Genomic DNA, 14,517 nt, shown 5'->3' with positions numbered 1-14,517 from the left:
TGCAGGATCTCAATGGTCGACTCGCTCACGTGAATCCTGAGAGCTACAAACACAGCAAGGCAAGTTTATTTATATAGCACATTTCATACACAAGGGCAATTCAAAGTGCTTTACATAAAATGATTGACAAATAGAAATAAGACGTATCTTTAAAATGCAAATGATTTAAGATCACAAATACTTTAGATTTTAAGAGACAATAAAACGGCAATAAAATTGATTAAACATGTGAGGGTGTATATAAAAAGAATAAGAATAAGAACAAAAGAAAAAGAAATGAGAAATAGAAGTGCAGTTGATGTAAACAGTACAGTGCTCAGGTTGTAAATGCACTCTAAACAGGTGTTTTTCATCTGGATTTAAAGTAGCTACTGTTAGTGAACATCTGATGTCGTCTGGAAGCAGATTCCAGCTACGGGTGGCGTAATGTCTAAACGCTGACTCACATTGTTTGGAGTGAACCCTTGTTATCTCTAACTGACTTGATCCTGATGATCTGAGAAGTCTGTTTGGTTTATATTCAATAAGCATATCTGAAATGTATTTAGGTCCTAGACCATTGAGTGATTTATAGACAGTTAATAATACTTTGAAGTTGATTCTAACAGTAACTGGTAACCAGCGTAAGGACCTGAGGATTGGAGTGATGAGCTCAGATTGTTTGGTTCTGGTCAGAGTCCTGGCAGCAGCGTTCTGTAGAGCTGCAGCTGTCTGATGGTCTTCTTGGGAAGACCCGTAAGGAGTCCATTACAGTAATCCACCCTGCTGGTGATGAAATCTTGCTTTGAGACAAAACATCTGATTCTGGCTGTGTTTCTGAGATGGTAGTACGCTGATTTGCTTATTGCTTTGACATGACTGCTGAAACTAAGGTCAGACTCTAAAATGACACCAAGATTGTTTACCTTACTTTGTGTCTTTAGACCTCTTAAGTCAAGGTATGAGTTTACCGTGTTAGATTCATCCTTGTTACCAAAAACAACCACTTCAGTTTTGTCTTTCTTTAACTGAAGGAAGTTTTGACACATCCAGCGGTTAATGTCATCAATGCACTGGCAAAGAGAGTCAATAGGCCTGTCGTCATTGGGTGAGAGGGCTATAGGTAGATCTGAGTGTCATCTGCATAGCTGTGGGGGGCAATGTGGTGCTTTTTCATTATTTGGCCAAGTGGGAGCATATACAGATTAAAGAGGAGCGGAGCGAGAATCGAGCCCTGTGGAACACCACAGCTCATGGGTGTCCAGTCAGATTCATGGTTGCCTATGTTCACATAGTAACCTCTCCCTTTAAGGTATGACCCGAACCATTTAAGTACCAACCCAGAAAGCCCTTCCCAGTTTTCCAGCCTATGTAGGAGTGTGGTGTGATCTACCGTGTCAAAGGCAGCACTGAGATCTAGTAATACCAGAACTGATATTTTGCCTGAATCAGAATTCAATCGAATATCATTTATGATCTTTATGAGCACTGTCTCTGTGCTGTGATGCTGACAGAAACCAGACTGATAATTGTCCAGGTAGCCATTTGAGTTTAAGAATTTGGTCAGCTGATTGAAGACAACCTTTTCAATGATCTTGCCTATAAAGGGAAGATTTGATATTGGTCTGTAGTTAGACAGTAAGGTTTTGTCTAGATTGCTCTTTTTTAGTAGAGGTTTGACAACTGCAGTCACACGACTGTCTCTGTGTGTGTGTGTGTGTGTGTGTGTGTGTGTGTGTGTGTGTGTGCGTCTTACGATGTCCTGTAGACTCCATACGTGATGCCGTGTTGACTGTATCTCCAAACAGACAGTATCGCGGCATCTTATTCCCTACAACACCTGCAGCGCACGGACCTACATCATCATAGTCAGTAATTATTGACTTTGTGGATGTTTTAGTCCCTATGAACAGCTAATAAATGCTACGTTTCTTGTTAGAAAATGTAAAACGTGTCCTGTGAAGATTTGGTTCAGCGTTTGATTATAGAATCATGTACCTGAATGTATTCCGATCCGGATCCACAGCGGGATTCCCGGCAGGTGTCTCAGTGCAAACGTTCCCATGAACTCCAGAATGTCCAGAGCCATGAGACATACGTCTACAGCGTGTCTGTTCCCGTTCCGCTTGGGCAGTCCAGACGCAACCATGTAAGCGTCTCCAATCGTCTCCACCTGAGACATCAGCGCTGGCATTACTAATCCATTACCTTCACTTTATACTCCAGACACGAGAAGAGACACACACACACCTTGTAGACGTCGTGATGATCCAGAATGCTGTCAAAGTTCTTGTAGATGTCGTTCAGCATGTCCACCACCTCCATGGGCGTGCTGTGATGACAGAGAGTCGTGAAGCACACGATATCACTGAAGTATATAGTGACTTCATCAAAGAGCTCAGGCTCCACACGACCCGTCTCCTTCAGAGAGCGAACCACCGGCCTGTGAGAGTGAGACGTTCATTACTAACCCACACACAACACAATTACACTGAGAAATGAATGTGTGTGTGTGTCTGACCCGGGCAGCAGCATGCGGTTGAGTTGATCAGCTCGGTCTCTCTCAGCTTTATAGAGAGCCGTTCTCTCCTCCACCAGGTGCTCCAGGTTTCTGGAATACATCTGCAGTCTGCGGATCAGATTGTCCATGTAGCTGGCGTTGGCCTGATTGTGAAGATTACTGCAACACACAACAGAACGTCAGCTGAACGTCACACACAGAAAGACACACACACACACACACACCTGAAGATCTTCCCCAGAGCTCCTTCGATCCTCTTAAAGTCCGGCCTCTTCTCTGGATCCTCCTCCCAACAGCTCTTGATCAGGACAAACAGCTACACACACACACACACACACTCATTGTGAGTTTTGTGTGTGTTTTCCTGTGATGTCATTCATTTGGATGAGAATGTGTCTGTACCTCAGCTTCTGTCTCTCCAACACACTCAAAACTGAGATCCGGTCTGAACACATTGAGTCCTCTCGGGTACTGAACACAACAGAGCTTCTCTAGAAGAGTGAGTGAGTGAGTGAGTGAGTGAGAGAGAGAGAGAGAGAGAGAGAGAGAGAGAGAGAGAGAGAGAGAGAGAGAGAGAGAGAGAGAGAGAGAGNAGAGAGAGAGAGAGAGAGAGAGAGAGAGAGAGAGAGAGAGAGAGAGAGAGAGAGAGAGAGAGAGAGAGAGAGAGTGAGAGAGCAAGTGAGCGAGAATCTGTGAGGTTGTACCTGCCGTATCTGAGCAGTCGCTGGTGTAAAATGTGCTTTTCCTGAAGATGATCTCATGAGAGATGATGGCAAAACTATACACATCTCCCTTCTGAGAGATACCCTGAACCCTCATGTGCTCAGGGGCCGTCCACAGATCTGAGAGAGAGAGAGGAGATTGATTCATTGAATGGTTTATTTCTGTGTTTTTCGTTGTGTAGTTAAACTGTGTTGTGTGTTTGTGTGCTGAGGGCCGGCAGATGAACCTTTCCCAGGCGGGAGGATGGTGTTACAGCCAAAGTCTGTGATTTTCACCACCATGCGATTGTCCACCACACAGTTTGTGGATTTCAGTCTGCCGTGAACAGCAACATTACTGGAGTGAAGGTACGACATGCCCTGATATCACAACAACAACACAGAGACACACTGTGAGGACAACCATAGGCTTAATCACGAACGTCACACACAGAAACCAGAAAACAAGTCTCATCGCATCCAGTTTAAGTCTTTTGCATGCGCTTCATTACGTAAAGAGATGTTTTACTCAAGACGCCTTTAAATGAGCTACCAAAGATGATCAATGCCCATTACATAAACACAATGAAACATAAAAGTATTTTTAGTTTTCTTCTTCTCATTGACTTTTGAATATTAAAATAGAATAAAATGGAAACAGCTAGCTGTTAGCGGATTACCTTAAGAATCCATAGATATCGCTGATACTTAATACTCTTAATACACTTTTACCAACAAGCGGATGTAATGAGACATGTTTACCGCTTTAGTCACGTGACATTCATCTTAAACCCTACACGTGAGGGATAATCCACAGCTTAAAGGATTTTAATGCACGACATGTAGACTAAGAACTTTGCCTCTGCGTAGTGCATTCAAATCCTTTAATGCACGGCTAGCTGTGGTTTATCCCGTTTATACCACAGTCATTTGCCAAGTTAAAGCTGTTATTGATGTTTATAGTGTCATGTTTGATCAGACGGGTGAAAGTGAAAGTTATTTTCCTCAGTTAGTTTCAAACTGACTGGAACTACCCGTGCATTAAACGGTTTTAATGAACACCTTCCAGCCAATCAGAATCCAGCATTCAGACAGACCATGATATAAACACAACTACACAACAGGTCAACATTCACAACATCACAGGACAGATGTTGATCCTTTGATCAGCTAATGATTCTATTAAATATACAACCTTTCAGCTGTCACACACACTCATGTTGGGTTTCCATGTTTTATGGGGACATTCCATAGACACAATGGTTTTTATACTGTACAAACTGTATCTCATATTCCCTCCCCCTAACCCTAACAATCACACACAACTGTCTGCTCTTTTACATTTTCACAAAAGTTCATTCTGTATGATTTATAAGCTTGTTTCCTCATGGGGACCAAACAATGTCCCCACAAGGACAAGGGTTTTGGATATTGCCATCTTTGTGGGGACATTTTGTCCTCATACCGTAGGGTTTACCCTTCCCACACACACACACACACACACACACACACAGATGCTCACACAGACCTTTGCGATGTCGTACATGACTGAGATCTTAAACTCCAGATCCATGAAGCTCTTGTCTGGATACGAGATCTTGTCATCCAGCACAAACTGTAAACCCACAGTCAGATGTTTGTGTTTTATGAAGACTTTATGTGTGTTATCTTTGTGTTATTCTGAAGAATGGGACAGACCCTGAGCGATCCTCTGTCACAAAACTCAAACACTCCGAACACGCCGCTGTCGAACTTCACCGTCCCGTAGAACTTGGTCAGGTTATAATAATCGATACGCAGCAACTGAGAGAAAGACAAGAACAGGGTCAAATAAATATGATGTGTGAATAAGTCCAACGAAGGGCAGAAGTGAAGATTGTTGTTTGAGTGACAGCTCAACACATGCATTGAGTCCGAGGACACGCTAAAGAGTGACGGCAGAGTTTACAGAGTTGAGTTCAATGCGCTGATCCTCGGAGAAATTCCCATCAGTGTTCTTCAGTTCCTTCAGAATCACCGGCTGCACAGAGACAACACACACACACACAACTTCATTGATGTTTTATGGGTGTTTCACAACACAGCACACACACACACCCAACAGCACCTTTTTGTCGTAACGGCCTTTGTGTATCTGGATGATGTTGTCTCCCTTCTTATCTTCATCGATCTGTAACACACACACACTCTCTGATCAGCTGCTTCATGTGTGTTTGATGAGAGAGAGAGAGAGAGAGAGAGAGAGAGAGAGAGAGCTTTACTCTGAGACTGATGTTGTTTCTCTGTTTGTTGTCCAGCGGTGTGATGAGCGCTGGATTGATGTGTGACCATTTCTTCTGATTGTAACGCACTCGTCTGTTCTGTCTGACAAACACACGAGAGTGACTCTCAGCACATCTCATCTGTCAATCACTCTCTTCAAATATGCATATCATCACTGAACCTGTAGAGTATGAAAGCCATAGCGGTCGCCATGACGACGCTGAGTCCGAGAACAATCATGATGATGTTCTGAACCTCCATACCTGAAAGCACACAGATGAGCATCACACGTTTTACTATTCAACAATCTACTTGTTTGCGATGACATATTCTGGTCGGGCAGAAATATGATCAGAGTTCATTGCATGCATCACTTTTACATTTGTCTGTGATTAAATTGACAGATTATTATTCAAGTAACGATCTGTCAATTTGCGTCGGGTGTAAGTTAAAATCCTTTAATGCACGGCTAGGGCTTATCTCACTTGTATCATAGTCATTTGCCAAGTTAAAGCTGTATTGATGTTTACGGTGTCAGTTTTGATCAGGCGGCTCAGTTCATTTCAAACTGACTTGAACTACCCGTGCATTAAAGTCCCAGTGAAAGTAAAAATTACAATTCTTATTTTTCATAAAATATTGCAGAGTTAATAGTAAATAGTTGATCAATGTGGGTCGTTCTCTTTTTAAAATTCGTGTACCCTCATAATTTTCAGTTAAAATCTGAAAATGCACTTCCTTCTTGTAGGGACTATCCATCCTAAATGACATGTGTTAGACTGCTTGGGCGGGGCATCTGTTAACTCCTCCCCTTCAACTGTCAGTCTGCTGCCCGTTCCATTTCAAAATTCAGCGGCTGTTTTTATACATCCAATCAAATCGCAGACAAAGTCAAAAGCCACGCCCACTTTTGTCTCATTCTAAATTCCATTTCACTCGTAAATGCGTCAAAATACGGAAGTAAAACCGATCGCTACTTCCGGTTCACGGGGACTTTAAATGGTTTTAATGCACATCTTCCAGTCAATCAGAATCGAGTATTTAAACAGACCATGGTATAACAGATATTATAAAATAAAGAAGTATTCAATAATACGTTTTTTTTAATTATCTTAATTGTCAGCTGGATATTTTGGGAACGGCCCAACAAAAATCTGCCCCCCAGACCCGGCCCTGTATGTAATGATACTGATAGTGTCCCATCATTTATTATTCAATAAGTCAAAGAGGAAGAATGTGAGTTTGGCCAATGAAATGAGGGTTTTGTGCAGAAAGTGTGCGTGTGTTATTGAATACCGTGAGAAGGTTTGTCGCCGGGCAGACGTGATCCGGCCCACGGCAGGTCGGGATTACTGTGATTCCTCTCCGTTAGGTTCACAGACGTGTCAAACACAAACAGTGTCTTATACTGAAGACAAACACAAGAGTTACATTCATAACACACTTGATTTTCATAACATCATGCAAATATTTAACATGTAGGGCGGGACTTGATTATACGCAGCGCACAGACTGACGAAGGAAAGTTCAGACATGACATGTGACAAACACGAGAGGTCTCACCTGATAGTTTGAGCCTGTTGTGTAAACCACAGATAGATTCAGATCTCTGTCACCACTCGCGTCTATTTTATAGTGTCCACCTACACCTGAAACACACACACACACTTCAGCCCTCGAGTACTTCAGTGTGATTATTTGTGTTTATGACGGAGATTGATACCCTGAAAGCTTGTGCTCCTGAAGGGATTGTCAATGATGCCGCTGGACGTCTGGTTTTTTATGGCCAGTAGATTCTCTCTCATCACTCGACCAAAGAGAACCACGGCGTCATGGTAACCCACCACATAATCATTGAGCGCCTGCAGGACGATAATTTAACTGACGCACATCATTTGCATCTCATGTGAACTCCCACAAAACTCCACTGTGAGATCTTGGATGAAAAACAGCTCAGAAACACATCTTTACAAACGTACGTTTACAGCTCTTGACCCAGACTTGACATTTCAACACATATGTGGAAAAGAGAATAGAACGTCTATGTACTGACTTTCAACATTAAATGACATAGCTTAAACTTTTCTTTGTAATAAGTCACTTTGTTGACTAGTTATACAATATACAGTTATATCCAGTGTTGGGTGTCACCAAGTAATGAGTTACTGTAATTGAATTACCTTTCCCTTAAAAAAAGTAAAGTAAGGGATTACTCTTATTTGTCCTGTAGTTTAATGACAGTAACTTCTGATGTAATTAAACTAAATACTGTGTAATGTATTTATTAAATTCAAAGTCTACCTTGGAAATGCATGCATTCATGTATCTTCCTCACATTTGTAACACTTAAGTCACTTATAAGAGTTCTTTATGTAGTTTTATATGATTTATTTGAATGAATTAAGAGTCCTTTCATGTCTATTCTTGAATCACTGAACTAATCAAGGTTGATATGGGATGTAGAAAGTAATTAGTAATAAGTAATTAAATACTTTTTGGAAAGAGTAATTTGTACAGTAATCTAACTACACTATTGAATATGTCATTAGTAACTAGTAATTCATTACTTTTTCAGAGTAACTTATCCAACACTGGTTATTTCAAATTTTTTTGGGATCATACCCAACGTATGATTTTTGATTGATGGGATTCATTTAAATAAATATATAACAAGCAATGTACAGTATATGCATTTGCTACACATGGTTTATGTAAGTACATGTTTATTTTTTACAGTACTTACTGTACTCGCCCACTTACATGTTTGCACCTTATATGCTACACTTTTATCTTTTTAAATCTACATGTGTCTTGTGTTAATGTATATAATGTATGTTATGTCTCTGATAACATGTATCTGATGTTACATATATGGACAAAATCTGAAGTATATGAAGCTCGTAACATATACCTTAAGTATTTAAAGTATCATATATCTGAAGATTAAAACATGATGCAAATCTAGTGTTTATTATGTACGAATGTGACCTGTATGTAGTGCATAAGGTGTGACGAATATCACGTTTATTGTGTATAAGTCCTGTAATGAGCAGCTGAAGTGCAGCGTGTTTTCACAGGTTAGAGCGTGGAGTGAATGCGTTCAGTACCGTGGCGTTTAGTTTCCAGAAGTTGTCGCTGGAGTAGTTCCTGAAGCTGTGCATGGTGATGACTAACACGTCTCTCATGTGCTCATAGCTGGAGATGTTGACGTGATATCCCTCACTGAAACACACAACACCAGCCCATGATGCGCTGCACATCTCTCATGATGATCAGAATCATGCACTTACTTGTACATGTCAATGAGGACAAACACCACGTCTGGAGGAACACGACTGCTGTTCTTTATAGCCCAAACATCGTCAGGTGTTCCACACAGAACAAAAACTGCACAAACACACAATGGCTTGGTCAGGAAACAGTAATAACATGTTCTACAGTGGTAATAATAAGTACAGTTTTCGTTTCGTTTACACTCGCCAAAGAACACATTTCTTAATACTTAGCACACGTAAAAGGACATCTGTGCTCGTTCATTTTGGTGAGGAAGAAAAATGTATGTTAAAAGTATCACATTCTCACTGATATGTGATGAGAATGGATTTCTCTGAATTGCAATGAATTCAATTCAACATCCTGTAGGGTGGAGTCAATTCAGATTCATTCATTTAATTGAATTACATTCTGAATTTTGCACAGCCCTGGTCCACACGAACGCATGCACACACTTACTGTTGCTGTGTCGGTCTGAACTGTGGAGCGCTTCTTTGACCTCATCATTACTCCTCAGCATGACTCTGGATATGTTTCTGGCGAACAGAGCAGACGGGGCCTCAAGAGCATTGACATACCTGAGACAGACAGACAGAGACGGAGAGAGAAACAGTCACACATCTTGCGCATCTTGTGTGTGTGCGTGTGTGTGTGTGTGTGCGTGTGCGTGTACCAGAAGCACTCCTCTGTGTAGTTGACTTTTTTATATATGTAGGCTGTTTTCCACTCTGGTTTCAGGTTAGAGAATGACACTTTCCAGAAGTGAACGAAGAAGTCTGAGATCTTGCGAGCCGGTAGCAGCAGACGGGTGAGTTTATCTTTATAGTCACATGACAAACCAAAACTCCCCGCTGAGATGATGGGCACGGTCAGAGTCAGACCAACCTCCTGACTGACACACACGACAACATCATTTCAACATTTAAAGGGCTTACACGGTATTTATAATATTAAAGGTGCAGTTTGTAAAAACCGCCGCTAGAGGGCGCACGATCAAAACAATTGCGTAGCTTGATGACGCTGTGAAGGAGTGTGGAATGATGGGATCTGTTGTCTTCAACTCCACCGCTGATGGCCATCAATCAGACGAGAAGGAGAAATCATGTTAGCGGATGAGGTGAAGTAATAAAGTTTTATAAATGTTGCGTATAATTGTGGATCATAAATAAGTGACTGCTCGAAACAAGCTAGTGGCTTGCTAGATGCTTGACACTACTTCCGCATTTGTCCACAACACTGTTGTCATGTGGTTTCCACGTCAGTAAAGGCGGTAACAAAGGGGAACGCGGATATGACGTCATTGACAGGCGACCGCACAGCCCCGTCTCACTGTTTAGAATGGAGATTTTCTCATGATTGATAGGGCTGCATAACGATTAATCACGACTAATCGTTTGCAGAATAAGCATTTTTGTTTACATAATATGTGTTGGTGTACTGCGTATGATAATTATGTATTTATAAATACACACACATGGATGCATGATTTTAAGAAAAAATATATTTAATATTTATATATAATATAAAGTATATATATAAATATAAAACATATCAAAAGTTACATATTTCTTAATTATATACAGTACATGCATGTGTGTGTATTTATATATACATAATTATCATACGCAGTACACCAACATATATTATGTAAACAAAAATGCTTATTCTGCAAACGATTAGTCGCGATTAATCGTTATGCAGCCCTACAAGTAGTGGAAACATTTGAGATATTGTAAGTACTCAGCTGAACAAAATATATAACACTGGCCTAGTGGTTTTGGGATATTTTACTGCAAAATTGTTACAAACTGCACCTTTAAATTGAACTCACATTCAGCTTTATATGACATTTATATTAACTGATACATCTTTAGAAGCATTGAGAGACACACACTTGCTTAACAGCACTAAGAAAATACAAATCTGATGAAAACTTAACAGACAATAGGTATACAAGTCCAATCAGAGTTTAGTCAATGTTCATCTTATTGAAGCATTTGCAATACTACAATGTGTTCTATGTATTTCATAATTTTCTGTTTTTAATTCAGTCAGTACTTAATTGTGTTTAATGTAAAGCTGCTTTGCAACGACCGTTAACAGCGCTTTAGAAATCCATTTAAATCCAGTTTTAAAATGGAGCAGAATTACGCATCTTTTGGGAAAACCATCATGTGACCTCATGGGTGTGAATTAGCCTCGGTCTGTTAAGTTAATAATTAAAGAAACACACGCGTGTATAATATGTGACTTACTCCACCAGCTGGAAAGTGGCATACGTGCAGGACGGGCCGAGCATGACACAGCCGAGCTCGCTGCTGTTCTGAAGGACAAAACATCCATTAACATCATCCATTAACATCACGACACGTCATAGGAAACACAGCCGCAGGACTTTAGCAGTGAAATCTCCTTCAGACGTCCTTGAGACAGACAGAGCAGAACTCACATGCAGTGATTTGAGAATCTCTGCAGCTTCACATGTGCTGCTGCCGCAGCCGCGCCGCCGGTAATGTGTGGTGTTAAAACCACTGAAGAGAACCTTCATCCTGAAGTCCAAACCTTCAGATAACACAACATGCCATATCAACACACACACACTTTAAAGGAACGCTTCACTCAATGATGAAAATTCGGTCATCATTTACTCACCCTCAGGTTGTTCCAAACCTCCAAGTAAGTTTCTTTGATCTGATGAACCCAAACAGATCTCATCCCACATTTACTGCCATAGTAGGGAAAATAAATACTATGGGAGTCAATGGAGGATGAGATCTGTTTGGTCACTGACATTCTTACAAATATCTTCCTTTGTGTTCATCAGAACAAAGAAACTTACACAGGTTTGGAACAACCTGAGGGTGAGTAAAGGATGACCGAATTTTCATTTTTGGGTGAACTGTCCCTTTAAAAACAACTAGCAGCAGTTTTCCAGTAACTTACTGTAAATTTATATTGATTTAATTTGCTGGCAACAGTTTGTTCAAAGATAAATTAATGTTAAACATTCACAATTCTTCATCTTTACAAAAAACCGAAATAAAGCCTCGTGCAAAGCATTCTGGGAAACAAAATCAGAAAAAGGCTTGATGAGGATTTCTGGTTCCCAGAATGCTTTGCATGAGGCTGTTATTTTATAGTTTTTTTCTGTTTTTAACTTGTGTTCATTTATATTTGAACAAACTGTTGCCAGTAAATTACATAAATATATATATAAGGGCTGTCAAACGATTAATCATGATTAATCGCGTCCAAAATAAAAGTTTGTGTTTACATAATTTTTGTCTGTGTACTGTACATATTCATTTTGTAAAAATATACAAATGAATAAACTTTTATTTTATATATGATTTAAATTATTGTCAAATATAAATACATGTATGTGAATGTGTTTACAAAATGAATATGCACAGTACACAGACATATATTATGTAAACACAAACTTTTATTCTGGACGCCATTAATCGCGATTACTCCTTTGACAACCCTAATATAATATAATATAATATAATATAAATCTACAGTGTACAGTATATACTGTATAGAAATACACACACATATATAATCCTGCTTTAATGGTCGTTTTTACTAGTAACATGTGTACGTGACAGTTATTGGACATTTCACTCAAGTCATGTATAAACTTCAGTGTGCTTAGTGGGTTTTTTTTTTCAAATGTTATTTCAAATGTTTTTTTCAAAAACAAATATTATAAATGTATAACACTGGCTCTCGTGTAAGATATTCCAATATGGCAAAAAAAAAATACATCAGCAAATGATTTCGCATTGATTTATAACAATAAGTAAGGGACAATCCACGATTAGAGAGTGGGACTCGTGACCAGAAGGTTGCCGGTTTGATCCTCAGGGCCGGCGGGTAACGACTGAGGTGCCCTTGAGCAAGGCACCTGACCCCTACTGCAGTGATAGCTGCCCACTGCTCCGGGTGTGCGTGTGTTCACCACTCTCTGGTGGGTTTAATGCAGAGGTCACATCATATCTGACTAATAGGTCACTTTCACTTCACTTTTCACTTCATTAAAGGATTTCAATGCATGACGTGGAGACCAAGAACTTTGCCTCAGCAAAATCGCCAGTGTTTAAAAACGTCACATTAACTCTCACAGTGTATATATAATCCACACTTTGAGAGTGTGGTTTATATATGTAGAGTTTGGTTCCAAAATGAGATGACTCCGTTTTTAAAAAAATCAAAATTCATGTTTTTTTATTGTGCATTCCAATTAATATCAATCAAACTGCAGTAGGTTTGTTTTGATTTAAGCCATAATAACTAAACAAATACAGGTAACTAATTTTGAAAAAAAATTAAACGGAGTTCTCATTTTGGGACCAAACTCTTCATATACACTGTGAGTGTTAATTGTGTATTTTTAACACTGGTGGTGTTTATTAATATAAGAATAATATTGAATATGATTATTAATGAAAATATATTGATCAAAGTGGATTAAAACAATAATCTATTTGAATACATATTTACAGATGCCTAATTTTTATTTGAATGGTTATTGGAAACATGCTTAAAATGTGTTAAATATATATGTTTATTTTATAATTGTTCATAAGCAAAATCACAGAAAATAATTCAATAATGTTTTAACAATAATCATCTCATCAGTTTTTGTCTTATTAAGTGGATTACTTGAACTTGGAGAACAATATCTGTCTAAAACATTTTCCTGCATAGTGTTGTTTTGTGATCCACCGTCGGGCAGATTCTGATCTTTGTCGTTCCTCGAGGACACACTTCACACTTCATTATTAAAACTTTCTGAGTCATTTTATTACTAAAGCTGTCTAGAAAAACTGTAAAAAATGTATATGAGCCAGTGACTCACCTGCATCCTGGTTTTTCTGGTTTTCCACTCGTACGGCCTGATCCACCACATCTTGAACAAACTTCAGACTCCAGGGTGAACCTTCGTCCTCCAGAAGAACCACGTTTAACGTGACGCTCGAGTTTCTGCAGGCTAAAACATCAAAGCCGTAGACACCGAGCGCTGAGCTGAAGAAGAAGAAGAAGGTCAACATCACGTCCAGTGCCGTCGACTGCTCTTACAAACACACAGTCATTCCTGAGCTCCATAAATGTCCATCTGAGACCTTCAGAGAGCACAATCTGCCTTCCTAAACCACATTTCACATCACACAGAACATGATAGGATGATATCACATTCTACACGACTTCAAGTGAAGTGTGTGTGTGTGTGTGTGTGTGTGTGTTCACAGAAACATGAAGAGGAAACGTGCGGTCAGGTGTGTCTCTGTGTGTGCGTTAATGAACAACCAACAGAAACAACATCAGTCTGATCAGTTCACCTGCTCCAACACACACCTCAGTTTATTCCTGTCAAATACACTTCAAGTGACACTTATAGTCTCAGTTCTCCATACTTGTACTTTATAAAAGTCTCACAAAGTGTACTTGACTCGTGTTTCCTCTTTTATTGTGTAGTTTAAGAAATACTTGTTGACACGCACTGTAAAAACTGTCATTTTACAAATATTTAGATTCGATTTTTCTAATGTTCCACATAAAATAAAATAAACAGACTTTCAAATACATTTTTGAAATACGGTAAAAAAAATTAATTACAGAAAAAGATCGCAAATTTACAAGAAAAACAGGGAAAACCGTTATCTTACAGTTTATTTCTGGCGCCTCAGAAAATTTCAGTTTTTTGAAACAAGATTTCTTTTTTTACAGTTTATTTTTTGAAATACGGTCAAAAACTATAAAATTACAGAAAAAGTC

The 14,517-nt window shown here is 39.4% G+C and overlaps 1 protein-coding gene across 1 annotated transcript in view; it reads right to left on the bottom strand.

Moving 5' to 3' along the window:
* Nucleotides 1–13,881, bottom strand: part of gucy2ca (guanylate cyclase 2Ca) — a 14,162-nt gene extending 281 nt beyond the window's left edge. Inside the window, exons 1-25 of the mRNA XM_057337905.1 lie at nt 13,601–13,881; nt 11,186–11,298; nt 10,992–11,059; nt 9,410–9,628; nt 9,196–9,314; nt 8,754–8,850; nt 8,571–8,685; nt 7,187–7,325; nt 7,027–7,112; nt 6,760–6,871; nt 5,645–5,726; nt 5,463–5,565; nt 5,309–5,371; nt 5,150–5,221; nt 4,900–5,004; nt 4,730–4,816; nt 3,450–3,582; nt 3,205–3,342; nt 2,903–2,991; nt 2,725–2,816; nt 2,501–2,659; nt 2,230–2,422; nt 1,978–2,152; nt 1,736–1,834; nt 1–43 (exon numbers count right to left, since the gene is read on the bottom strand). The exon at nt 1–43 is cut by the window's left edge and continues 97 nt beyond it. Coding sequence (XP_057193888.1) covers nt 1–43; nt 1,736–1,834; nt 1,978–2,152; nt 2,230–2,422; nt 2,501–2,659; nt 2,725–2,816; nt 2,903–2,991; nt 3,205–3,342; nt 3,450–3,582; nt 4,730–4,816; nt 4,900–5,004; nt 5,150–5,221; nt 5,309–5,371; nt 5,463–5,565; nt 5,645–5,726; nt 6,760–6,871; nt 7,027–7,112; nt 7,187–7,325; nt 8,571–8,685; nt 8,754–8,850; nt 9,196–9,314; nt 9,410–9,628; nt 10,992–11,059; nt 11,186–11,298; nt 13,601–13,793 — 2,894 coding nt within the window. The 5' untranslated portion in view covers nt 13,794–13,881. The remainder of the gene's footprint in view (nt 44–1,735; nt 1,835–1,977; nt 2,153–2,229; nt 2,423–2,500; nt 2,660–2,724; nt 2,817–2,902; nt 2,992–3,204; nt 3,343–3,449; nt 3,583–4,729; nt 4,817–4,899; nt 5,005–5,149; nt 5,222–5,308; nt 5,372–5,462; nt 5,566–5,644; nt 5,727–6,759; nt 6,872–7,026; nt 7,113–7,186; nt 7,326–8,570; nt 8,686–8,753; nt 8,851–9,195; nt 9,315–9,409; nt 9,629–10,991; nt 11,060–11,185; nt 11,299–13,600) is intronic.
* Between the last annotated feature and the right edge of the window lie 636 nt (nt 13,882–14,517).

This window comes from Triplophysa rosa, linkage group LG7, assembly GCF_024868665.1.
Source record: "Triplophysa rosa linkage group LG7, Trosa_1v2, whole genome shotgun sequence".
NCBI lineage: Eukaryota > Metazoa > Chordata > Actinopteri > Cypriniformes > Nemacheilidae > Triplophysa > Triplophysa rosa.
The sequence above is the reverse complement of the archived record's forward strand: the minus strand, read 5'-3'. Positions and strand labels throughout refer to the sequence as shown.